This window comes from Pyrgilauda ruficollis, unplaced genomic scaffold (assembly GCF_017590135.1).
Source record: "Pyrgilauda ruficollis isolate IOZ18807 unplaced genomic scaffold, ASM1759013v1 scaffold37, whole genome shotgun sequence".
Classification (NCBI taxonomy): Eukaryota; Metazoa; Chordata; class Aves; order Passeriformes; family Passeridae; genus Pyrgilauda; species Pyrgilauda ruficollis.
Genome location: NW_024525156.1, coordinates 16121309 through 16148947, shown reverse-complemented (window position 1 = coordinate 16148947; position 27639 = coordinate 16121309). Strand labels below are relative to the sequence as shown.

Below are 27639 nucleotides of genomic sequence, written 5' to 3'. Positions count from 1 at the left end.
ATGGGAAAATTGAAACAACATGCAAGTCTCAACATAATGCCAAAACCAAACCAATGAAAAAAGAATGACAATTTAGGACTGGTATCATTTTACTTTCCAGCTCCAAACCCATTTTCAATTTCACGCTGTGAACCCCGTTCCCTCGTACTGTTCTACAAGATTTTCAGGCAGAGATAGGATACTTTGCAGTTTTAGAGCAGGTCACTAGTGCACAACCATTTACACGAAACATACACACGCACGCACACCTTTCTGCAAGACCAGAAACAGCACATTCAGAAAGGTAAAGAGAAACTACCAAACTCAAAAGCAAGTCCGCTGGGAGTTATCATGATTACCTTGTTGACTGGCCTCCATGGATGACTGCTTACAGTCCTGCGCATAGTGTCCACTTACACCACAATTGTAACATGAAACGTTCCCATTCTTCTTGGGTCCCGACCCATTTGTGTTGGCAACTACGTTAGGTGCTGGATATACAGGATAGAACCTCCCAAATCCTGCCATCTGCTGCATACCATAGTTGGCTTGGCTTCCCATCACTGGGTCATGCATAAGCCCGTTTGCATACGGAGACTGAGGCAGGAAGAACGGAAGTTGTGTTCCATTGCTTTGATGTGCTTGATTGAGGTAGCTGCCATTGCAAAGTGATGGCAGAGTGAAGAAAGATGGAACTCTGTAGACTTGTCCATGAAGTGGGTTATGATAAAAATAGCTATTAATCTGAAGGCTGCCATTGGTCCCACAGCTACACCTACGTCCGCAAGAACCACAAGGGCCAGATCCCAACTGCTGCGGAGGTAACATTGTCCCGTTAGTGTTATTATTCCCAACAGCGTTTATGTAGGATGTGCTGTCACTCTGTGCAGTGCTGTGTGTTAGAGCGGGGCTTGGGCTGGGGGCAGGGCCTGGCGTGTGTGTCGGGATTGCAGGAGGAACAGTGGACTGGACCTGACCAACACCGAGGCCAGCGGACTGAGGCGGTGAGGAGGTTGCTCCAGTGCTCAGCACGTTTGTATTCTGGTTGGGCAACACACTGGTAGCGTGAGGGCTGCCTGGCAAAGTGTACGAAGCTGGTGGAGGTGGCGGTGCTGCTGTGGAGAGACCAGCTGCTGGAAGAACTACCTTGAGATTGGTAGGCTGAGGGATTGCTCCTGGGTTTCCCTCAATGTGAGGCACCATTTGATTCAGTCCTACCACCTGGGATGCAGGTTTTGTGATGGGATCTGTAGTAGGAACTGGGGATCCTGGGAAACTACCTGGATTGTGGACTGGGATAAAGGCAGTATTTGGTGATCCAATACTTAAGTTTCCTGTCGGCTGCTGTGGTCCGTTAACTGTGCAACTTTCTGATGATCCCTGTGGAGAGGGGATTTTCAACCTATGTATTGCCAAATGCAAAGCAGGGCTACCAGGCTGGACAGAATGCGGAAGGAAAGAGGATGGGACTGGCAAAGGGGAAGCCATGAGCTCAAGGCGTTTCTCAGGTTCACCAGAGGTCACTGGGCCCATTCCCGCAGGAGGGGAATTTGCAGCCTCTCTCACCGGCGAGACAGCGACAGGTGTGGTAACCAGCATTCCCATGGTTTTACCATCTGCAGATATGGGTGGTGGGACAACTGCTTCAGGCTTTTGGGCAGCGCTGTGCATCACACAGTGTAAGGCAGGCATGAAGGAAATATGCTGAAACTTTGCATTCAAAGGATCTTCTGAAAGGCTCCCATTTTCATTATTCACTGAAGAGATCTGAGCAGATGATTTGTTCATATTTGATGAACTGACAGCACTGTAGCCTGTAAACCTGGTGGTATTTTGATTCCCAGAGTCCTCAGAATTGCTGTCTGTATCTGTGGGGACAAAAGCATTTGTCAGTCAGAAGAATGAACCTCAAGCAACAGAGAATCATGCCCTGGACCCATTTACCCATATAAAACCTATTGAGTTTGATGACATGAATGATAGTTATGTCTTCCCAAACTGTGACAACTTCGAGATTCTTTTCATTCATCCAAATTAATCTAGGTCCATCTTCGTGACTTGCCTATATCTCCCTGTCCAACTAGCTACTATGTCTTTGACTCGTGCATATCTGCAAATGCAAAGAGTAGGACACACAGTGAATCAGGAATTTGCATCTGTCTACAAAGATATTAACACAGATTATTTAAATTTGGAAGGAGTGGCAAATTGTCAGTACAAAAAGACGGAGCTCTCGGACATGCCACACGTAATTTCATATAAACCCAGCCCCTTTCAAGCCTAAGTTTTCCACATTATTGTACTGTGGAAATTTCTCAAGAGAGCTATATCACTGAGGCCAAAAAATTATGACCTATGTTTATGTCATAACCTAAAACTCAGTGGTATTTAAACAGTGCTAGAAGCCCTCAAAACACCCAGTCATGAAATCCACAAAGAAAAATGTATTCTGTGGCTAGTTCAGAAAACAAAGTACCTAATGAAACTGAAAAACAAACTAAAATAAATGCAATAAAGAGATTCGTCCAGGAATAAAGGCATTCATGCACACTCTCCATAAATACAACCTCTGTCTTTTTCTTCTTCACTATCAAAGCTTTCCCGCCCATCATGTCGTGGACTAGAAGGAGAGCTGTAACTTTCAGATGATGTTTCTCCACACGTATCATGACCAGATCCAGCATCCAAATTCAGATCTACAAATAAAAGTTGTCAGTTTTATTTTTGATCTCAGTGTATGGAAGTGAGGTTATTTTGGTTTTCTCACATTTCCCACTAGTTGAGATTTTTGCCTGCTCCTACTTAATTGCATCTGTCCCCTGTATTCCTATCACTTCCACTCCCAGCACTTGGGACTGGTCTCGTCCCTAAGTTTGTGATGAGTGAATCCTTGGTGTTAAAGAAGGTGATGCAGAAAATTGGTATTTATGCAAAGCAGTGAAAAGAATGATGATCCTGAATGACTGATTTCCTCTGAATGGTAGCGATCCAGCATTTCCGCTGGCAGAGCTGCAGTGCTCCTCGGTGACACCATCACAGGCAGGAAGCTAACTCAGCAGGACATGACAAAACAATGCACCACTTCACAACTCACTCTTCTAGAACAGGCTTTAACCAAACTCTATCAACAAATCCTGTTTAAAGAAAAAGAGGTGAGCTGAAACAGTGGTAAACTGTTTTCTAAATTCTGAATGGATCACAGGACACTCTTTTGCTGGAAACCACCTTTCAGGGTGGGTAGCTACTATGGTTTGGCTTTCAAGTTCAGCCTCAGAGGGGAAGAAGAATGACAAATGCACCCTCTCTCAGAATCTATGACAGACACAAGCTGGAAACCACAGCCCGTGAAAACCTTGGTTAGCAAAACCTCAGGACAAAAATTAGAACACTAATTATTATTATAATTTATAAATAAAATAATTTCCCCCTATTTTTTATTGCTACTGGAAGTTTAACAGATTGGGATGGCTCACCAAAAAGTTGCCTGGTTGCTTCAATTCTTGAAATAATTTCCTGCATTAAACCCATGATTGCTTAAATTATTTTAACAAGTACTTTGAACATCTAATATAAACTGGAGCCTCAGTGTGAACCTGGGATCACTAAGAGCCACAGTCTAAAGTGCTAATCACAAAGTATTCAGTCTTAAAAGTTACCATTGTAACTAACTAATGCTTCAGACAAGCTCAAAATAGGGAGGAAAAAATGAAAGAAAACATGATGCAGTTAAGAATTACAGCCTCAAAACAGGGCATTTCAAACCAAGCCTGGATATATAAACCTAGGCAGAGATTCAGACTGTTATTTTTCCCCATAGACTATTTCTCCAATAAGTATCTCAAAAGATGTTTTGATGTTTACATGTGGGTTGAAAGCTTGTCTCTTGAGTAGGATTTAATGGCTTCCAGCCTCTGTGGGTTACAGCTTCTTTTAGAACCAGCCAACAGTTTCACAGGAGGCAGTTTCACATCTGTAGAGTGGTGGGTAGTGAGCAAACAGAACTCCTATGGAAAAGCATTCCCTACTAACTTTGCAGAATCAGACAATCAACTATGTTGGAAAAGACCTCTGAGATCAAGTCCAACCTATGCCTAACACCACCTGAACCATGGTATCAAGTGCTATATATCCAGTCTTTTTCAAAACTCTTCCAGGGATGGTGACTCCACCACCTCCCTGGGCAGCCCATTCCAATGCCCAGTCATTCTTTCTGTGATTAATTTTTTTCTAATGTCTAGCCTGAACTACCCCTGGCACAGCTTAAGTCTGTGTCCTCTTGTGCTGTTGCTGTTTGCCTGGGAGAAGAGACTGATTCCCACCTGGCTACACCTTCCTTTGAGGTGGCTGTAGAGAGCGATAAGGTCTCCCCTTACACACCACTGCATCACCTCCTAAAGTCATTGTCAGTTCATAAAACTCAGTGCGTTTTGCCTGACAACAAAAACAGTGATCAATCAGAAATGCATACAGCAGAGCTCTGCTGTAGAGTATGTTTTCTGCTTAATGGCCCTTAACTATAGCTTTCCAAAACTCTTCTAGTTTTGCTAAGTTTGTGAACGGTGAGTTCTTTAAAGTTTTACTCAAATGCTATTTGCAGAAGGTAAAAACACCTGCCCAAAATATGTCAATAATTCCAAACTGGATCCAGCTGGAACTCTCCAAGGGGAGAAGTGGTTAGAAGAAAGAATGAAAGTTTAATCAAGATTGTATCACTTTTAAGGGTCCTTTCAACACTTAGGCCAATTAGGTCGTGTAAAAAAAAAGCTAACTCTTTGTCAACCTTCTGCCACAAGAACTACATGGAAGACAGGCAAGGTCGCAACTGATAGTGGGAAGTTAGAAAACATGAAGATGAGAAGTCAATGGGTAGCACAGACCTTCAGGAATTTGTAATACAGCTTGGAGACTCAGTTTACTAAAGGAACACAAATATAATTTTTTCTTACAACTGGCTGATGTACACAAGTCTTGGCTTAGACACTACATTTAGGATTACCCTAAACTGAAAACCCTGCTAGGGCAGCATACAGTTCTAAGCTGTAGCTCAGTGATCACATGGTTTAAACACCATAGCTCATCAATGGTTCACACCACAGGTTTTATACAGGTTTCTTGTGGGCCATTACACAACAGATGAAGAAATTAGTCAGCTGCAAAGGGCACACTAATGGCAAGATGCTCCATGTCCACACACTCAGACTGCTAAATTTCATACGGAAGTAGCCCAACAGCAACTGTTTCTGCAATTACTCCATGCCATAAGCCAACTTAGGCAGACTACACTAGTATTTTGCCACCTATGCATGAAGAGACACACCCCAAGCAACTGGATACACAAGTCTAGTGCATTCTATACAGCAAGTCAAAGCACAAATTAGACTGCTTATATATCAACTTGCACCAGAATATTTTTCAGACTTGTGCTTTCCTGTTTACAGAAGACCTCGAATAAATCAGCTGCAAGTTCTGTTTCTTACTAACAGCTTTGGAAAAAGCCCCTTACCTTTTGCTGTCCCAGTACGGATGTGCTGCGATGCTGCAACTCGAACTCCATTGCTCCTGTTAGTCAACCTGCAGTCAGTTTTCTTTGCTTTCTCCCTGTGTAAATAATTTCATGGCTTTTTTGCAAATGCATGAGCACAAATAACCAACCATGAATGAACATGGAATGACACTGGAAACAAAGGCAGCGACTCCAGGCCAGAAATGCGTATTTAATAGATATAACAACAAAGAATAAACAATTAAATAGAGGCTGCTGGTGCAATATACCAGGAACTAAGCTACAAGCAGTGTTACTAAACACTATGAATAAAGATCTATATAAGAAAAGACACCAGAAAGGAATAGGAGCAGCAAACAGTAAAGTCATTTTTGAAAGCTGATGTTTGTAATGCAGCCCTACACCAGTCTAGCATAATAGCATCTGGAAACTTGGAAGTAGGCAGAGTATTAGGTAAGGGTGGAAGTGCTTTCACTTCTCACAGTGCAGAGTTGTGTAGCCTGCAGGAAGTTCTGAAGCCCTCTGATGTGCAGATTATCATTGATAAGACGTTTCAGCCAGCTACCACTCACTTCATAATGTTAAAGGCTGCCATCAACCCTCATTTGATTTTCAGTATATTCTGGACAGCTTTACATCTCTTAAGTTTCAAATAAATATAAAGGAGAAAAGGCAATTTTGTATTGGTTAAGAACATACTTCCACTTCTTCACCTTCTTATTAAATGCCAAGCAATATTTTGAGAAATTAATGCATTCACTTAAAATTCTATTTTTCAAGTTACTTCTTTACAGAATATATAACAAGGATTTTTATGTAGCCTTGCCTCACACCATGCCAGCTCTTGTGCCAGCACGGCAAATGAAAGCACTTAATTGACTGCAGACTCTGTTTATCAGAGTGAATGCATTACACTTTCTGGATTACATTACATAATTTCTGGATTACCGGTTACATTAGAAACCTACTTTTCCAGCTGTGGCTTTCCTTTCTTCTTGCTTACTGTAGACAGACTTCGTTTTTCCACTGTGTGCTAGACAGAAAATAGAAAGACACCAGTCAAACAACAGAACACTCCTTCAAGACCCACAGGTCCACAAGTCCAAGAGCAGTGGCTCACAGGTGTTATAACCACGCAAAGAACCACTTGGTGAGTGCATCTGAGCCTGTAAAATCATGTCTTGTGTTTACACGAGAACCAGCAAAACTCAACAAATTACTACTTGCAAGTATACCGGAGATATCAATCAAATTATTGTTTGCCTGCTGTTCTTCCTCCAGAGGACAAAAACAAATGTGTTTCATCACATACCTGCCAAAAAGGCCGATCACCAAGCTTAAGGAGCTACAAAATTTGTTGACATAAATGGAATGATTTGATAGTTGGGAGTGGAAAATACATGTGATAAATTATTTCTACATATGACAAGCAGATACCTAGCCTTAAACTGGAGGTTTAAGCTGCTAAACTAAATTCTAGAATACAGCGTATAAGCACATAAGAAAAAACATAGGACCTACACAGTTTTTAAAGTATACTATCAATAACTGCTATTAACAACTCATATTTGGCAAGGAAGTAAAATTTACGAGAATTCTGAAATAATCTCTGTCAAACACTGTATCTGGATTTCCTTTAAATAGCTTTTTCTTTGCTTTAGTAAATTAACCTTCTTCTTACTTCAAGCTCGCAGTATTCAAGCTTTGATGCAGCCCACCATTTCATGTTCAGAAGCCAACCCAAACTCACTACCCTGCTTTATGAAGTAAGGAAACTGTTTCTGTTTGGCTTGCTATTCCACACATAACAATCGATAGCCAGATTCTAAAGATAAATGAGAGTAATATCAAACAATTCTAACATTCTGTGTTTTTCATACATAAGCAGTGAGCAAGCTTCCTGCCTGCAATTTCAGTAGGAGATAATTTTATTTATAAATAATTGCTCTGTTTACCTATATTCACAATGAGATTGAGCACTGAAGAGACACAAATCCCAGAAAAAGTGTATATGCATCTATCTATTAACTTTTTTCAAAGATTATTACTTAAATAATGCATGTAAGATAGAAATAATATGTTTAACCTGTTGTACCTACTATACCATTATTACAGTTTAGCTACTAAAACTGTTTCTAGTTTGTTCCTTGTAATAACAGAAATTGCCCAACTGTTCTGGAATCCTCTCTGATGACAATGCTACAGTAACAGGAAAGTGCCTGATCAGAAATTAACATTAGACTTTACTGATTACGTTCTCCCGGGGAATTTTATTTACAAATTCATAAACAAAATATTCAGCTTTCTAAGAGTGTGGTAAGGAATTATGAAGGGTTTTCTAAGCAAGGTAAATCAGTAGCAACTTCAACACTTATTTTGTACAATTTCAGCAGCACTTTTCATCTTTTAAAGCTAAATCTCATCATGTGCAGTGGACAGTCCTCTCAAGTTTCTCGGAATATGGTTTTAAAGAATAAACAGCAACACACCTGGTCAAGGAGGTTAGTACAGTGCTCTGGGTGCTGCTGGACAATACAGCTTTTCCTTCTCCAGTCCATTACCCCATTCTGCTCCGAGTGCTGAATGTTAAGGCTATCCAGTGAAGAACATTTTGCACTGCTAGTGCTGCTGAAAAGTAAAAAAAAGCCCCAAAAGTTATGCTGATGTGAACAAACCTGCAGACTTGTCTTATCAACATACATATTTTGCATCATGTTGGGAAATTTTGTTTTCAGAAAACCCTAGGAATTTTCAAGAGATTTAAAAGATGTAAATTACAGCAGTTCTTGTGCTCTAAAGTTATGATCTGACCATAACTGGAATTTGTTTTTCATTTGTCTACTATAATTTGATGTAAAGTTCAGAACAAGAGAATTTGTAGAAAACAGTAATTGGGGGCAGAGTTTCCTTGGACATTTCTATACACAGAAACTTTGCTATTTTCATACCAGACGTGTGGCAATTTTCCAGACAGAAATGCATTCTGAATTCATCTTCTTTCTTCCTTATCATTAATGACAAAGCTGGAATTACTTTGTAATCCCTGTTTCAGAATTCATGAGATATTTAAAGAAAGGAGTTACTACAGATCACAATGCAAACTGGGTTTGTTTCCATTTCAAAATGGTCATCTTGCTTTGCATTTTTATTCAGGAATGCTAGTTTTGAGTAGTGCTAGGAGAAGGGAGTTACACTTGGCATTTACTTTGGACTTTATAGCAATTTCCACTGAAGCTCTGCTCTACAGCAGCCAGTCAGAAGCAATACTGAACTAGGTCTGAGACCCCTGGTCAACTAAAGCTGCTGGAAAATAGTCAGGGTTCTGACAGAGTCAGTAAGGCACAAGGACCTATAACCTTTTCATATCTCATGCAAAATTATGCCTTACTGCAGGTTGGATGCAGAAGAAAAAAAGGAGTTAACACTTTTAAATTCTTATCTAAATACTTATGCTGATAATTGAAAGTGCCTTTTAATTCAGGGCTGCTGGCAAGCTGCTTCACAAAAGCAATACGAAATGTTACTTAGTTCCAATGATGGCAGAAATCCAGCTCACTTGAAAGCACAAGTCATGCTGAAGTTCCAGTAGCTACTTACCAAATATCTCTGTAAGGGCTCAAACTACTTAAAAGATACACAACAGAATATTAAAAAAAAAAAAAAATTAAGAAAATGGCAAGAACACCAAGGTCCCAAAAGACAGACATAAACCCCTGATTGCAAAGACAGAAGCAAGGTCACTTTAGAAACTTCTGCCAAGTATAGGTAAATTATTTCACTGCTAAATTTGCAGTCATTTACTGGAAACTGTAATATTACTAAATTTTTTGTTTTGTATGTGTGATCTCATTCCTACCAGTAAAATTTTTGACTTTTCAAGAGTATGGCTGCAATACTGAATGAAAATAAGAGGTAGACAGATGCACAACGTACCAAAGCTATTTGAGATGAACTGCTTGTGACTCTCAATAGCTTTATGAGTATTCAAGAAAGAAAAGTTTCATTCAGTGCCATTTCTTTACAAACCCATAAACAAAAGGCACAGATTTTAAGGAGATAGACACATAAACCAAACAGGAGAGGGCTAACAGACCTCTAGCAGTCAAGGAGTAAATACATTTTCCTCCTCTTAGATATACAGAAAATAATAGCTAAAGAAGCTAAAGAAGTTTCTTTCTCAGAACTTCGTGGAAATGTCTCTCCCTCTCTTTCCTACCTGAAAGACAGATCCTAAACTGTGGTCAGCCTTAGTGTAATTCATTATACAATTAATAAAAAAAACCCAGTTTCTTTATTAATAACCATAAGCTACTAGATTTGGATCCCGCTCTGATGACTTTGTAGTAGACTGTATACCTGCTGTTGTAATCACGGATTTTGTCAAGGAAATATATACCTCTTGAGGAAATATAAGCTGAAAGTATGACAGTTTAAAACCAAAACAGACACAAAGCACTAAGTTGTCTTGTGGTGAGTTCACAAAAATTTTGTCTATTAAAGATCTCTGGACCTTAACCAACACTATTCTGTGCTATGTTTATATTCTAATTACTGGAATTCCAGGTAAATTTTCACCACAAGATAAATACCTTTTACAGATAAATCAACACTGACCAAAATTGTAAATCACAATAAATTCTGTATCCATTTCTTTCCCTTACTTTAGCTGCATTATGCACAACTACATGCAAACACACCTCAAGTTTTAAATCAAAATACTTTTTAATCAAATAAATGAGTGAATTCACACTAGGTACTTCAGGGATCTGAAGGCATACATATCAACCACTTTAAGGTGGTTAGGAGCTGCTTCCACTTACACAAACATAATGGACACAAACCAGCAAGGTGTGTGTGCATTTGCCAGTAAGCAAGGGCGAGAATGTACTACCTTCTCCTATAAGCTCCTCTTTGAGGTTGCTTAGGCTTCAAATCAGTAGCACTGAAATTTTCAGTACAAGCATGGCAGTATGTGCACATAGGAAAGATACATGCCATACAGGTTATGGCATGTAATATCTTATAAACACAAATCAAAACATCAATTCAAATAGTGAAGATTCACAACATTTGGGAAAGAAGAGCTATCCAAATGAACTAGACCTATAGATTTAGAAATAGGGTCTTTTGAACTATTTTTCTAATAGTTCAGAAGTTAGTAACAACCTCCTAAATTATAAAAACAAGATCAGAACAGCCCACCACAAACAAACAAAAGCTCCACAAAGAAGCTTTAATCTAGAAGGACACATACTCTCAAAGCACCAACAAATGGAAGTTCAGACATGTAACATGGTCACATTACACCCTAGTACCTACTTGGCAACAGGACTTTTTCCATTATGTTTCTTGTTAACTGCTGTGTGCTGCATTACATCTGAAAAAAAAAAAAAAAAACCAAAACCCCAAAGCATAATTTCAACAGAAATTCCATTTAATCTTTTAAATCAATCCAGCAAATTCATCTTTCCATCACTACCAGGCACATAGCAGAAAACATCTCCATTTAACAGGTCAGGCTTAATTTACAGTACTGAAATTAGCAGGTGTTGCAGAGAAGACAAATGAGTTTGAATAGATTATATAAACAAGACTATTTACCTTCCATTTCACAGAAGAATGAAACAGAAAGAGAGGAACTATGACAATACCAATGTTTGCTCACCTCTATATTTAATTCTAAGCACTGAATGCATGACTGAGTATAACCCAGTATGAAAGAACAGAGAGAGAAGAAAGGAATGAGTCAGAAAAAAACACAACATTTTGTTATTTCTTCTGAGTATTGAAATTAATCTCAAAACTATGTCACACATTCTGACTAGCAAACGAAGACAAGTCCTACACTAAAGTACTGCATTCTAAACCTGAAAATTCACTAGGCAAGTAAAGCTTTGCAAATTACGCCTGACAAAAAGAGATACGGCCTCAAGGCCCGGCTGGGTGGGGCTCCAAGTAACCCGGTATGGTGGAAGGTTCCCTGCCTGTGGCAGATGGTTTGGAACTTTAGGGTCTCCAACCCAAACCATTCTAAGAGTCTATGAAGAAAAACTGAGAACTTTAGATATATAGTCTACCCTTTTTTTAAAGGCAACTATTACATTTTAACAAAAGAAACTTTCCTTAATTTCAACTATTGATGATCTTAGTGTTCTTGGTACTTAGAATTTTGCCTGAACTCCTGTCAATGCTACACCTAAGTTCAAATTATAGTTTAAAAATTTGAGAAAAAAATTTATTTTTAAACTTCTGGTAAACACTTCACTAAAATGGCATGAAAGGTGTTCTGAAATGCATTTGTAGTTTCACCACATGAAGAGATTTATGTATTTTTAAGAGCAGTATATAAAAGACTATTTGAGCAAATATATTGTAAATTTACTCAGTGTGCTCTGAACTCTTAAGAATACGGCAATGATTATTTTCATAAGAAAAAGCTGTTCAAACTGCATATGTAGATTACTGAATCCACATAAATTCAACAGCAAACTTCTTATGAATTATTAATGTGAAAGAGGATAAGAGTGCTGTCATTACTTGACAGACAGCATAAGTGTTCAGTGGTCTGTGTTCACCTATCAGTGCCCTTTCCCATTCTTTCCACCTACCAGAAGCTTGTACTTGTTTCCTTCTAAAAGCAATGTAAAACTGGCTTGCTGTTCCTTTCAGAATGAAACTACTGACCAGTTACCAGGCTGCTGCTTCCATGTGTGAACTGTTTTTGAGGCATTTGAAAAACACCAGCTTTCAGACTGCAATCAATACTCACTACAAGTCTCAACCTTAGTAACAGTCCAGAGCATCAAAGCAGCATAGGTTAAGAATAAGAAGAGGAAACCTTGAATATTCTGTGTAAAATTAGAACCTAGACAAATTTGGCATATTTAACGTAAAACAGTCTTGAAATACTCTTGAAATACCCTTGAAATACTGCATTTAACTCTGAACCCTGGTAATTGAAGAACAAATAGGTAAAGACATGAAAGTTTATAAATAATCTTGTGTAAATTGTGAGATATATATTCCTGTTCAACACAGCTGTGAACTTCTGCCTTTGAGCTGTCTATGAATTCTGCCATTTCTTGAGTTATAGAACAACCTCTTAAGGAAACTGCTGAAAGTACACAAAAATTCTTCACTTACATAGCAGATTTAATTCAATTTTTGTACCACTTTATACCAATGGAGAAATCAGTCAAGTGTATGATTTCCAGAACTGTGTGGTAAAATATCTCAAAGAACCACCTTTGAGTACACAACTACCTTCCTCCTGACTTGAAGCTTCTGAACTGTCCTCCTTGAAGTGTTCTGCTGTCTTAACCGTCTTCAAAGAGGGTTGTAAGTTACCTGCAGAGAATAAAGTTCACGTAGTAACTTTATAGATCTTCAACAACTGGACAGCTCCTGAATGCTTGCACTAAACTGGAAGCTAGGGAAATGTGAGACTGATCTTAGTGGCTGGCATGTGGCAGCAATTTGAACATTGCCTTCTTCAAAGCAGGCCACCTCCAAGAGTAAAGGCTCTTAAGAGATACTTTTATTTTGAAGAAAATAGTGTTGAAAATAATTTTAATGCTATGGTACAATTTCAAAAGGCTGTGATTGTGATAACTATTAGAGATAATCCTACTATGCTGCACTTCAGATTTTTCTTTATAATAATTTTGATTTGCAACAGGAAATGGGAGGAGAGCAATGACAGTTACTAGCATACTTCTGCAACAAATTATACTCCTCCACTGTCAAATCATTCATCTGCCAAAAGCAACCTAATTTGGGCTAAAGTCTTCTGGTGTCCTTAGCACAGTCTTCATACAACATTTTTGCTTTTTTATGCCAGACATGATGAAAAATAAGTAAGAATAATATTAACAGTTTTGTTGCAAAAACACCACTTCCATGCTCTGAGAAAGGACTTAATTTCTTAAATAATCTAACTCTAAGAGTCTACTCTTCCCCTCTCAAAAAGTTCCAAGTTAGTGCAGGTAAAAGCATCTGAAAGCTGTTGCTTAGGAGCTTGAAACATTGGTAAGATGATCTTTCTGAATATCATCTGCATTGAAGATACTAAATCCCCAGAGATCATGCTCCCATGTTGAAATCAAAAGTCTACTGCAACCTGAAAAATTGTCTAAACAACTGAATTTAGGAACCAGGAGGGAGCTAATTGATTTCCTCCTTAATGGAACCATAGCAGCATAATTAAGCTTACTGAATATTCAGTGTGAGAGCCCCACTATTATTTAAGGTATGAAGACCTTTCACAAACATAGAATTTACTCCACATAGGTTTTGCTAAATAACTTTGTATCTCTGTGAAAAGATATTTTTATCCCTCTATATGGCAACTGAAGACCAATTTAAGCCACAAATGCTTTGTCTGTCAATTAATTCTGCATGTTCTATTCGAGAACTAGATGAGATTTTTATTAAATATATACTTCCTTTCCCAACACTGTCAGCATATGCAAAACGTGTAACTACAACAAACTTGCAGTAACAAGGAGCAGGTTTACAGGAATCCCAAACAGGAAACCTAGAAAAACACAAAAAAAAACTAGAAAAACCTGTGTTTTTCTAGGTTTCCTGCTTGGAAATAAAACAATAAAAAACCCCCTGGAGGGCCACTTGACTGGGGTGATTTTGGCAACAGGTGGGGTGAGTACTTTTGTCTTCATACAGCTTCTATTAGTCTGCACCACAGGAAATATGGCTGTGAGCTACCATGGACAAGTCATCCAGTCCCTCTTCCCAAAAAAAAAAAAGACTACACTTAAATGTATCACAGTAATTCTCTTAATCAAATGTTTTCTTAATATCTAACTCAATGTTAGGGCCTGAATCATACCAATGGGCTTTGCAACTCTTCCCTGCTCTCCCAAAGGCTTCACCTACCCACAGTGAAGATCCAATCTGGTACACTGCAGTTCTGCAATTTGGGGTGTGACTGCTGGGAAAAGAACTGGTGGATGCCTCACCCAGGGCCTCCATCCTTTGGCTTGGGAGCCGCATTTGAGCTCAGGCCCTCGCCTAGGGTGCACTGTCAGCACACCTGTGCCTGGACATGAATATTGCTGATCCTGTTCTTAACCCTGACCTACTGACTTGTTTTTCTGCCTTGACCTCAGACCTGCCTCACTACTCTGAACTTGTCTGGTAATCACAAGGTTCTTGCCTGCCCCTGGGTGCTAATCTTCCTCATAAGAAGTTAAGCCTAGTGCTTTCTGTCTGATCCATTAGAGAGAACAGATCATCCCCGTTACATTAGGACTCTGGCATTTGAAGACTTAAATCATCTTCCATTTGAGACTTTCCTCCACTCTACTAAACAATTAAGTTCTTCATCCTGTCTGTCAGACATTCTACATCTGACAAATCCTCATGAACTTTCATGTGCTCAATTATTTATTACTATAAAAAGTATCTCACATGTAAGATGACCTTGTAATCTACAAGACTTCTGGCAGAACTGACATTTGTCTATTCTCTTTCTAATCTACCTACCCTACAGATCATTTCTGCCCAGTCAAGTCTGTCTTGATGGAACTTGGCACTGGTTCTTTCCTGAAACCATTTCGAACTACCAGCATGTATAACAATGCATTTGCAAGTCCTTCCCAACCAGATGTAGTCTACAGTCTAAAATATGCACACCTTGTCCAGTGTGCCCATCATTAACATCAATCTTCCTGGACTTTGGAAACGCTTTCCTCCCCATGCAGTCTTTCAGTACAACAGAGGTGTCAATTTTTACAGCACTAAATTCCAGCCACTTCCACAATTACCCTGATTGTTATTAGTTTAACATTTTGACAAAACTGCCTTGTAAGAATGTCCTAAGTGTTGCTAAAAAATGTTACAAAGCAACCTACAGCTTCTACCCTAACCATAGCGCTTCTATCTTATAACGGAAAGAATACATCCATCACAGATCACACACATAATTTTAAACTGAAGTCAGCTGTCATTCCTCTGTTTTTTCCCAAATGAATACGAGCTGTCTGTTTGGAACCTCCAATCTATTCAATTCCCTACTAAGATCTTTGACAACTTCTGAGGCAGTGGCCTCCCAGTCAGTGCCTCAACTGTCATGGTGTGTAACATGCACTGAAATAAGCAAAGATTCAATGGAAACAAAGATCACATCATCCTAAGGCATCCATACAGAGAAGCCAAGATTTGGTCACACAAACTGTAATACACAAGTAGGTTAAGGGGGCCACCAAAGAAATCTCTGCAATGCAAATGATGGAACACAATTCTTTATGTTCTGAAATTAGGGACATCCCATCATTTATGTACTCAAAACAAATCTCAGTTTAAATATTAAGAGAGATGCTTATCTACAAAAGAAAACAAACAAAAAGCAGATGTGATTTTTCGCATCAGTTCAAACTTTTTGTTCCAAAATTTAAACTTTGTGAAAGGAAGAAATGCCAAACTGTTGAACATAATTCATAACAGCCTATCTGAAGAGCATGATGGTACAGAGAAGAATGAAAGAAAGAACAAAAAGAACACAAGCTGATGCTACATAGCATGTTTCCACTGTCAAAAGTATGAGTATCTGCTCAAGAAACTATTCATTGACCAGGAGTTCAAATACAACCAGTGGAATATAACACACAAACAAAAAAATTTAAAACTGTACTTAGGCACAGCAGTAAGATAAGCTTTTTATAGACTTTTCATTACATAAAACAGTATTAGGATATTTCTTACTGTGAGTGTGCAAAGATTCTGATGAAATTGATTGGAAGAAGTTGTATACTCTCTGATTCTGCAGAAAAGCTTGCGATGTATTTGAAAATAGCTGCCTGAAATTTAAGTGAGAGTTTGTTAAACTAAGTAACAGAATCATAGGAAGAACAAAAAAATTTACTGCAGTACCATTTAAAAGCAAAATAGGCAGTTCTTAAGAAGTCCAAACCCTTCAAATTGCACATTCAACAATGCTAAAAGCTACTTTTGAGCTTTGCTGTTAAGCACTAGTATAAGATTGGAGTACAGTCAATATAAGCAATTGGTACGATGATTTTTTTTAATTTAAAAAGGTAGGTGCTTTTGAGTCATCCTAATTCAAACATTTCAGCCACTTGTAACATTTTATTAAAGAGGAGTTTGGATTGAGTCCAAAAGCACTGGACTCTATATTTTAAATTTAAAAAAAAAACAAAAAAACCTGAAAACACATTTATTTTCCCAAAGCAACACATCTCTTTCTTAAATACAATTGTATGGTTAAATACAAAGCTCAATTCACGTATAAGGTCAATATTTGAATTTTGTAATTATCTCCAAGAGCAAAGGGTGGGATGCTAAACATTGCTCTGCACTGGTCTGAGTTAGTTACCAAGATGTCAGTGGCAAATTTTATTAGTTTCAAACAAGAAAATAGGCCAACAATGGATTTCATTTCCCACACACGAAGGTTTCTGATATTACTTGCCAAGACGCACCACCCAGCTCTATTTCTTTGGAGGAGGGGCAGGGGAGAGCAATTTTTGGCATATGGGCACATATTGAAACCCCCAAATAAGTATATATTTATGCTAAAACTGACACTGAAAGAAAAAGGAATTTGAATACAGTAATGCTATTCTCTTGAGATTATTCATGTAGCATTCCTGTATAGTCACAACACAACCTGCAAATTGTAATTACAGTTGCTTACTCTAACAGAGTTGGGTATGTCCAAAGGCTATCTTTGAAGTGAGTCTCTTGGGTTTGTAATTACTGCGCAGTGAGGCTTCAGGCCTTTCTGTATTACAATACATTCCCTTCAGTCAACCTCTGTTTAACAGGTTTATTGATTTAAAACCACTATGCTTATTAGCTAAAACTGTTCACAGAGATTCATTTTTGGCTTGACAATCAAGCCAACAAAGCCAGAAAAATATTGCAGACCAAGATTTATTAAAAAATTGGCAAGGGGGTAGTTGAGGCTCAGAGTGGCTCCACGTCTTCTTTAACTAAAATATTAGGACAAAATGCTAGAACCAACAGAACATTATGAGTAGGAATTTGAAAAGCAGTGCCTGATTCCTCAACTACCCCAACTCAAGAGACACTGCCTAACATGATGAATAATTTGTTTTTCACAAGGTTGAACAATCCTGACTGAAAAGGACAAACATAACAAGGCTTCTGTACAAAACCAGAAAAAAAAACCAAGAAAAACCCCAAGTAGGCAAACCCAAATTCATATTACTGTTCTGAATTTTATATTAAAGAATTTGACCACCAAACTCTCTCATCACTGAACAGCAGGTCATGAGACACGGGCTATTTTCTTACAAATACATAAGCTACTTTTAGTTTTATATACATACTTCACTATTATAGTTTATTCCTTTTAATTTCCATTCCATCTCTCACTCTATCCTGTCATAAAAAGTAGAACATATGTGCTCTGAGTTACTGTTTCTAGTATTTCTAAATATACCCTTGTGTAAAGGAGGTAGTATCCTTCCACAAATGCCAATCATTACTATATAATTCTGCTTAGGACAAATATTTTCCATAATTGTGCAATTACTTCCAAAGAAGTAATTCTATGAAGTTTAGTAAAAAAAGAAAATCTAAGAGTCAGGAGTATCTATTTCATCACTGCCTTCCCACTTGCTTTGCAAATTGGGTTTAGGTAGCAGAATTTCCTCTGTCCATAGAAGTCTTCTAGCTTGACTTCAATCACTTTTCTGGTGATGCATTTCAGGCTATTTGCTGAAACACTTACCTGATTATGGGCTCAAGATCAGCATGCCTTCGTTCTTCCCTCTTCTGAAAACCCTGATTTAGTGCTCTTAAAATGGCCTTGTCAAATGCTTCAGAAGACAGTTCCTTTGGGAGCTGGAAAAAGGTTAATGTGAAAAATGAGTAGTTGACATTTTAAAGACTGTATTTGTTCGCTAAGAGTCTTTATACCTTTCGGTATCAACAAGAAACTCAATTGTTTCAGTTTGAGTGATGTATTTTACAGACCAAAGGTACAACAAATCAACATCATGTAGTTTTGCAAGAGAAACACTTTGCTGTAAAACCTCACAGAAAAATCCAGGCATAAAACTGTTTAAAGCTCTATTTGAAAGAATTACATTTGGAAATCTACCAAATACTATGGTCTTTTCCAGGATAATTTATAGTCTTTTAAAAAATTTATTTCTTTAAATCTTTCACATATAGAAATTAACCAAGAAACAAATAACCAGGCTTGACTGAACGCACTGTACTCACTATCATCACTTAGCTAAACTATTTTAAGTAAACAGGAGTAGAAAGGAAACAATTTCAGTTATTTAATACCCTAGACTTCAGCAGGTAACACTGAGATTAATCAATAGTGAGTCCCTCCCCAGTTGCTATTAACACTGGAAACGTCTTATCAAAATTCATTATAACTTTCCAATGCCAATACTACAAAGTGAGGTCTTCTGATGTTCTAGTTGAGAAGGCAAAATTCTTGTTACTTAAGAGCATATCTATTTTAAATGAAGAATATTCCCCAGAACAAAGTTTTTTCACCTTTAGAAATTCCAAATATTGTACTTAAGTACATCAAAGCTGATCAAATTTGTTCATCTACATTTAAAAAATAATTTTTAATATGGCGCAATTAAGAGTAAACTGCCACTGAAAAACACTTTTTTTAAACTGAAGTGCAAAGCTATTGCTGTGGTTAACATCTGCCAGCAGTTTTGATCAACAGCACTAAGTAATTTACACTAGAGCAGCATCTTCCTCTTGTATGACTGGAGTACACCTGACCCACAGTGCCAGCTGGATATTGCATCCAGCTACTGGAACAACAACTCAGTAATTCTTTCACTAAATGAAGTGGTACTAACAGAGCAATGCTGTGTCTGATGCAGATAATTGCTTGGTAACATACATAAGAGGAACTCCCGGAATCCAGACAGACAGGTGCTGTTAGTATTGTGTTAGTACAGTGCTACAGCACCTGAAATGGCTTAGATCTAAAACCACAAAGGGCTGAAAGCAGCTCTTCTTAACAGACCCATTGGCTTTAATATGCATTACTGAGGAACTCTGACTGAAGAATTAGTCAGTGTTAGCCAAAAGGTACCAGGAAGTTACTGCAGAAGTGTAGGAATGAGCAAATCTCCTATCCTAGTATTTTGTATGTAGATTTGTCTCTGGAAACAGTTACCTTCTTGTCTTTAAAAGGAATGCAATTCCTCTGTAGTTAAAGATTCAGTTATATGAACCCAAGAGTAGGTGCTTAAGGTAATGGGACAGCCTTGTTACTTACTAGCCTATTAGTCCTTCCACATATGTGGGTAATTTCCTACTTGCAAAGAGTTTTTCATGCTTACCACCTAAGAGAAGCCAGTCTTTAATATAAATCATCCAAGTTATGCCATTTACTACCTTAGTTTTCCCACCAATGCTTCTATTCCAAAATAATTTTTACCATTATCTTCTACCACATGCAGCACTGGAATTTTCCATCAAGTATTTTGACCATTCTTTTCTGTCCCTAGGAACATGAACATACTATTTAACAATGCCATGTAGATTGGAACAAGAACGATAAAAAGCCAAAATGCAAGGGCATATGACATGGACGTTTGTACTTTGTTTTTTAAAACAAGAAAGTTCTGTCCTGCTTTACCTAACAATTCTCTCTTACTTCTATACCTATGGCTATCAAACCAGCACAAACCAAATATATTTTTCAGCTGTGCACATTTTCCACAGAAGACCTCAGGAAGCTCAAGAGCAGCTTGTGATTGTCTTCCTCTTGTTCTGCCATGTCCTAGACACTGCTGGAGCAGTCAAGCCAGCACACGGAACACCCTACATCAGCCAAACAGCACAACCCTTCAACACTCTGGACCATGTCTGTTTTCCTGGCTCCTCCAAGAAGCAAGTAGGTTCTAGGAGGTCCATTTCAGACACTGATGTTTGTCTTACACAAGTGGGAGAACAGGGGGCATGCATCTGAATGCTCATCCCAGAGCTACACAGGACCCTGTATGAAATGCTGTTTTTAGGGTTCTCTTCAGGTGCAGATGCATGTACCCTAAGCTGTGGGATAACCCCCTTGCAACCAGACATGCCATCCATAATTTAAATCCTCACAAACCAAGCTCTGGGAACTCTTAGAATCAGATATTCAACTAGATTAAAGCAGTTGTGAATATTCATTGCTTAATTTCTAGAATGCCAGAAAACAATGCTGATAATTTAAACAGTGAACAAGACAATGACCTTTGTACAGTGACTGTTTTCCACTTGCAATTAACACTGCAGTTAAGAACACCAGATACCACCAAAACATGTCCAAAACAGATCTCTCATTACTATCCTGAGTAGGGAAGAGTTTAAATATAGAATAATTTCCCAGAATAGGTGGAACCCAAAATATTAGATACTGGCAATGAACACAGAGTTCAAGGTCATCACTGATGGGGTCTGCACGTGGCCTATGCACAGAAATGTATTCTCTGATCAGAGCAGAGGGGAAAACAACTGAGAGAACTTTTAGTTTTTTTAAACATGGATACACACGCATATATGGTTGCTAGATTTTCCTCAAGTTGAACTCCTTGTGATGATGAATAGGCCAGCCTTTTTTCTACTGAAGTACACAATAGCTAAATTAAAGACTATTATGCTTATGACTGTGTCTCACTAATTAAACATAATAAATGATACTCTTTAAGGTCCTTCTAGCAGGAACACAAGCAAACGACCAGTGGTTGTACCTATACACGAGCTCTGTGTGGAATATTAAAAACTCATCTGTCAGCTTTATGGTAGTTCAATTAAAACTCTAAGCGCCATTTTGGATGAGAATCACCTCCTGGGAAACTCCCCAAACATTCTGCAGGGCTGCTTCTTCTGTCAAGATTCTTCATTCCAATATATATAATTAAATGGTTAACTTAATTGTGAAGTACAAAAATCTGCTGGCATGCTTTTGTTTCTATAATTACACCCCAGAAATCACACCTCTCCTAGACTACTTCTGGAGTCATAAACCTGATGTGTAAACACTACTTTCATATTTGAATACATACTTTTAGCAGGAATTCCTGAAGCTCCTGATGTGTTTTTGTTACACATGTTACAGAAAAATCGGACCAGGTTACCTAGAATGAAGGAAAAAAGAATGAGGGAAGTTCCTTTTCCCAAACTTCATAGCAATTAGCTTGTCAGAACAATTCCATAAATTTGGCAATCTCAGAGTTAACACTCACAATTAAGCAAACACCAGGTAAAACAGGGATATGGCTGTACTTTTTCAAAGATATACTAATTTTAAGTGTGTATTTTAGGATCACCTGCATGTTATTTGTGGCTAAAGGGAGCATGGACAAATTCAAGGAAATACAATGAAGTCCCTGAAGATTACGGACTCAGAAAGAAGCCAGGCAGAAGGCTCTGTAATTATGGGATTTGTATCAAACAGAAATAATTAACCACAAAAAAATAGGTACCAGAGGAAAGGACTGAAGGTCAGATATACTGGATTGAGCTCTCACTGTCATTACCAGGAGTCAAAATGAAACAAAAAAAAATCTGTTTATATTACCTATAAAATAATTTTATCTGCCTCAGACTAAAATCTTACACAGTCTTATACAAGTTGTTTTAGGCTACAAGTCATAAAAAGTAGTGCAAGTTACTAAGTAGGCACTCAAGAATCAGACAACATTCTGGCATACGCCTGTATAAAATTTCAGCAGCTCATTGTTCTGACACGACATGCAAGTAGTAAACAGCACCTTCACATGCATGTTTTGAGTAAAAAATAAGTAAGCTTGGTTAGATGAGTGTGGCCTGGCTTTAAGCCCACTTCTGGGCCAAAGATTCCAATTAGTTACATGGGAAGACTCAGGGTAACAGGAGTGGACACAACAATTATAAACATTAATTTACTCTCAGGCGTTGATAGAGTAATGTCACCCACCAACTGTCTTCAACTTAGTCCCCAGAAATGCCAACTACGCTCGGCATCCTCAGCTGGGAAGCCATGACTGCAATTGCTGTTACAACCTTAAAAAAGCAGTGTCTGGGCAAGCACAAAATTATCTACAGTGAAGAGCACAGAATATACCTGCACAGATGAGGAAACTCCTTCCTAAAAAAACTGAGGCGGAGTTTCAAGATTACTGAAATACTTGCCACATCTCCACATTCCCCGTTTAACAAAGAAATTCAAAACCACTATCAAATCTGTCTACATGCTGAATCTTTAAAATAGCTTTTTGACTTTAAATAAAATCTATGATGTGGTTGAAATAATTGGCCAGGTTAACCTCAAAGACTTTGAAGGCTACCTTCTACATATTACTGTCCTCAACAAAAGAAGAGTGCATCCATTTAGAGAATACAATATCTCAGAATACAATACTAAACTCTGTGATCAACACATCAACTTTCAGCTCAAAATGGTTTTTTTTAGGTTTGCTTCTTCAAAGACCTCCTCCATGTCAAATGACCAGTGAGAATGTTTGATATGAACCATTCTTTTTTGGGTGAAAAAGGGGAACACTTAACTTTAACTTCAAATCTGTTATAATACCAGATTCACATCTATTGGCACAATGACTCATAGTGTTAGTCAGCCCTTGCTAAGAAAATTACTACTTTGATTCAACTACAACATCACCACCAACAGCCTTAGTAACTATCATTTAATACATGCTGCCCTTAGCTACCACAATACATGAAGACTACACTAGGTTAACTATCATTTAATACATGCTGCCCTTAGCTACCACAATACATGAAGACTACACTAGGTGGGCTGTCCAGTTTTTGGCCATTTTCCAGCTTGTTTAGTTTTGCCTTAAGAAACAAAATCCAAAACAAAGACACCAATCTCCAGTTTTCTCAAAAAGCATAGGATCCACCCTCATATGGTAAACACTAAGAAACAAGATCCAAGATGACCACATGACTCCAAACAATCTACAGCTGCAGACACTACTGTGCTCCTGTGCCACTTGCACAAAGGACAAAGGTTTAGAATTCTTATGAATTAGAAAAAGCCAGGTTTCCTGAACTGATGTCACACACCCAGCTACGGCTGATGTTTTACACTTTCCACTTTATGCCCACAATTATGTAAAACACCTGATTTGCATGCAGAATTCAAAAGAAATCACAAGATAATCCAAAGAATCTCAAAATTGCCTCCTGTGAAGGTTTTTGAAACAAGCTGTATGTATCTGCAGTACATAGACAATAATTTTAACATCCTGGAGATTATTTGCTTACTTTGAATGTGTACTCCAAATGTTTGTCAGCCCTTTTTCTTGATACGTCTTTCAGGGTTATCTTCTCAATGTGTACAGCTGAAAGAAAAACACCTTATTGTGCACTTCAAAACTGACAGTTTGCAAACCATTCCTTACTTTCCCAGGCTCTCTGAGCACGCCTGTAGGCTAAATCCTGATGCACACAGCGCAACTCTTCCTTAGGAGCTGTTTTATTGCTACAAACTGCCGGGAGCAGGTAGAACGTTGCTCTCTCCAAGTACTTCTCTGGCCTAATGACAACCTCTTTGGCACACAACATGAGAATCTATGCATCACCCAAGAGCTTATTTAGACCAAATGTCACATAACTACGATAATATAACCACTGTAAGTGAAAAGACAATAAAAGGAAGTAAAATTGTGTCTTTACTCCAAGAAATAACAAGGGCTGATAAAAACCAGAGTACCTTCTACACCTAGGTATCAGAAACATCAAGTAGTAAATGAGGGCAAACTAAGGCAAAATACCCACATTTCTGAGGGTACTTAGGTGAAAAAAAAATTTTTAGGGAAGGCCTGAAGGAGACAGAAATGAGTGTCAGCAAACAGAAAACAAAGAAGAAGCAGAAAGCTTTGACAGTTCTACTGTAGAGAGTGTCATTGAACTGAACTGAGAAGTTAAAAAGGTACTATAAGTACTTGCTACTTTCACATTCCTTCCCCACAGCCTACTGTACATAACAATAGGCGAGTTCTGGCTGTGACCTGGCAAACTGCAGCACCATATGGCTTTCAGGGCCTGGGGACTTTCTTGAGGGCACGCAGCATTGTTCAGGTAATACTCCATAGAAAAACCCTCGTGTAGACGAGATGGGCTTTCCACTTTTGCTGCTATGCTGGCCAAAGAATTCAACAGAATTTTATTCTAGTGCAAGCCTGAACACATCTTTACATGTAAAGAAAAGAATTATTTAAAAGCAGTTCGACCTGCCCTACATTATCCATGCTTCCTTTCAATGCTTTAGAAACTCCTTTTTTTTTTTTGGAGGTGGGTGGTGTTAACAGTTAATGTTTTCCTTTCAATTTTTAACTGCATGTTTACACGGGATACATTGGGAACTACTCAACAGTGTTTTTTCTTAAAAAAAAACTTAAATCTCCTACAATTGTATGTTGCAAAACTTATTAATGGATATTAGCTAATTATCGTCTAATATAATGTAAACATTTTAAAATTAATTTCGTTACACTTACAAATTAAGTCTCATCCCCACCAAACATGCCATTTTTAAGAGAATTAAGTATTGGCAATTTCCATAAAGGAACAATAAGCCAGCAAATCAGCCTATTGACAGTGCTACAGCATCCAATTTTCTCAGTAGAGAGACAAATACTGAATGTGCTGGTGTACAATGGTTGTAATCCTCTAGCTGGGAATTAGGAAGACAGACAAGCACTTCATTTTTACCAGTTAATGAAGATTTATTATTACAAAGGAAAGAAATCTGAGAAGAACTAAGGATGCCAGACAATACCAATATTTTATGAAAAGATGAATGTTTAGTGACCTTAATTTTTACCTGTCTGGTATCGATTAAAGTGCTGTTAGAAGAAGGACCGTGGCACAACAAAATTTTTGTTACAGTAAAATTTCTTAATGGCTAACATTCAAATTGATACTAGAATGCATATTCATAAATTAATTAAGAAGTTGATTCCCATGACTGGAACTGAGAATAGTGGTTTAAATTGCCTTCCACTACACGCATATATTTAGCATACACAATTAGGAAACTAAGTCCATTAACATTCACAGAAACTTTTTTTTCCTTAATGAGACTGTGCTTATTTTAAACTATTGAGTGTTCTCAATGCTAAAAATTTGTCTGCAGGTATAAAAAAATTTATCGCACAATGCAGTATCTTCAACTTCCTTAACTTCTTTCTGCTGCACGCTTCATCATAATACATAACACAATAGGTAATTACAATGTTGTTGCTGCACAGCTTTAGTTCTACACTTTCAACAGACTCCTTTTATAATTCTGTCTCCACAATGATATTTTAAATATTCTAAATGGCTAGGCCAGAAGAAAACAAGCCAATGAGGCATGTCACATGTCTACCTCTATTCTGGACACAGCACATGCATCCAGAATGATTAAGTAAAGCTTGTATACATGACACTGCTTCCATTCTAAGTCAAGATTTTAACAATTCATATTCATCACAGCTGAGAATAAAACCTGAGCTTTCCTGTCAGTGGTATTTCTAACCAGTAAGGAGATTTCTGCAGCAGGGAATCTCTACCACATAACTGTGTAGCAAATATCACAAAGGTATTCTGATCCTTCACTGTGGTTTCGCACTATGATAATACAAATGCAGAAAAATATTTAAACTCTTTGCTAGATTAAGTTATTCAAATTTTTTGTGCGTCTGTTACTTTGAGTGTTACTAAAGAGATGCCCCCTTTTAGGTTTCTAATTCATGAATATGAACACTTTGAACTCCATAAAAGGATTTGAAACAGGTTTGTTGTCTGTGATCTGCCATTATCTTTCTCTTCTGGTTTTTTTTTCAAGGAATCAAAAACTCTCAAACTGTCGGCCTTCAAAGTGCAGTTAAATCTCCGCACTAGAGACGAAAGGACATTTATGAGGACAAAATTAATAGTAATCGTTTTTCCATATTGTTAGCTTCTTCCTATCTGCAGACTATCTGTTGACTAATTTAGAGTAGACAAGTAACTTGCTAATCCTCTTGAAGAATAAAGGGTGAGAATAAATCTGTTTTCAATAACGCTCATTTCTTCAAAGAGAAGAAATTGTGCTGGCAATTGCATATCAGTTTTGTTTATGCTCAGAAGCCTTGTTCTTATTCTCCCCAACAGAGCCAAAACACAGACTTCTATGAAACCTTTCACTTTTCCAAACTGCCATTTCTATAACTCCTCCTAATATGTGGGTTTTCTTTGCTTTTTTTAAAATTTCATCAAATACAACTGAATCAAGCGGCAAAATCTATCGACTGCTTCCCAATATTTTTGTGTTTAGCTTTGCTTAAAAAAATCTAAATACTGTTAATACAAATGCATTACACGTTCTTGTTTTCCCCCAAATCCTGCCCTTTTTTCAGTGGCAAGCCCATTTGCAGCTAATTTTCATGCAGGCATTCACTAGCAGTTAGCAGCTAACACAAATGACAACTTGTTATAACAAAGAAAAGACCAAGTAGGTGGCAGAGAAGCTATTTTACTTACCAATCACTGCAGCTTCTTGTTCAGATGAACAGCAAGAGATAAAAGATGTCTACAACTCCAAGCAGAGTTTAATGTTCAAGGAAACCCTTAAAAGCCTTCCTCAAAAGGAAGCTCAGACAACATACCTTCTCGCTGCGGTCTGTGGGAAGCCATTGGGAGTCCATCATGAGGTGCTGTGGTTCGTTCTAGCAAACTTGTCTCATTACTTGACATGCAGTCACCATGGGAAAAGTCGTTCTAAATCAAGAAAGAGGAAAAAAAAGAAAAGTCTTAGTAGAAGGTCTGTTACCAAAGCTTGCTCTAAACAGCAGATATTACAGAAAAACCCACAAACCCTTTATCTGGTATTTCACAGGACAAAAACCTGAAGCTCTTGAGAGCGGCAAAAAGGTGCTCATTAACCATTTCAGTTCTTTATTTATGTGTTTATCAAATGTCACCTATAACCTCCAGTGTTTCACTGACCTTATTTTGAAAACAGAATAGGGTAAGGAACAGGGTATCTCAAGCTGGACAATTCAACACTATTAGCTCAGAACTTCAGTGATAATTTACAATTATCATGAACTCTTTCTACTAACATGTCAAGTCATCTACTCACTACATTCTAAATATATTCTCCTCAACAATATTCATGCCCTGTACCTTCAGCCTGCCACCTCTTC

At 38.0% G+C, this 27639-nt stretch overlaps 1 protein-coding gene across 4 annotated transcripts in view; it reads right to left on the bottom strand.

Annotated features, from left to right (window-relative positions):
- The window catches only part of ZCCHC2 (zinc finger CCHC-type containing 2), a 41359-nt gene that overhangs the window by 989 nt on the left and 12731 nt on the right, over positions 1–27639 (bottom strand). The window contains exons 2-13 of one of the 4 annotated variants that reach the window (XM_041475866.1): positions 27100–27211; positions 23732–23808; positions 21526–21597; positions 18219–18331; positions 16205–16299; positions 12746–12829; positions 10802–10859; positions 7972–8110; positions 6451–6515; positions 5483–5577; positions 2547–2675; positions 339–1847 (exon numbers count right to left, since the gene is read on the bottom strand). In XM_041475866.1, the coding sequence (XP_041331800.1) occupies positions 339–1847; positions 2547–2675; positions 5483–5577; positions 6451–6515; positions 7972–8110; positions 10802–10859; positions 12746–12829; positions 16205–16299; positions 18219–18331; positions 21526–21597; positions 23732–23808; positions 27100–27211 (2548 nt within the window). The remainder of the gene's footprint in view (positions 1–338; positions 1848–2546; positions 2676–5482; positions 5578–6450; positions 6516–7971; positions 8111–10801; positions 10860–12745; positions 12830–16204; positions 16300–18218; positions 18332–21525; positions 21598–23731; positions 23809–27099; positions 27212–27639) is intronic. The other 3 variants (XM_041475867.1, XM_041475868.1, XM_041475869.1) reach the window with 3 other exon arrangements.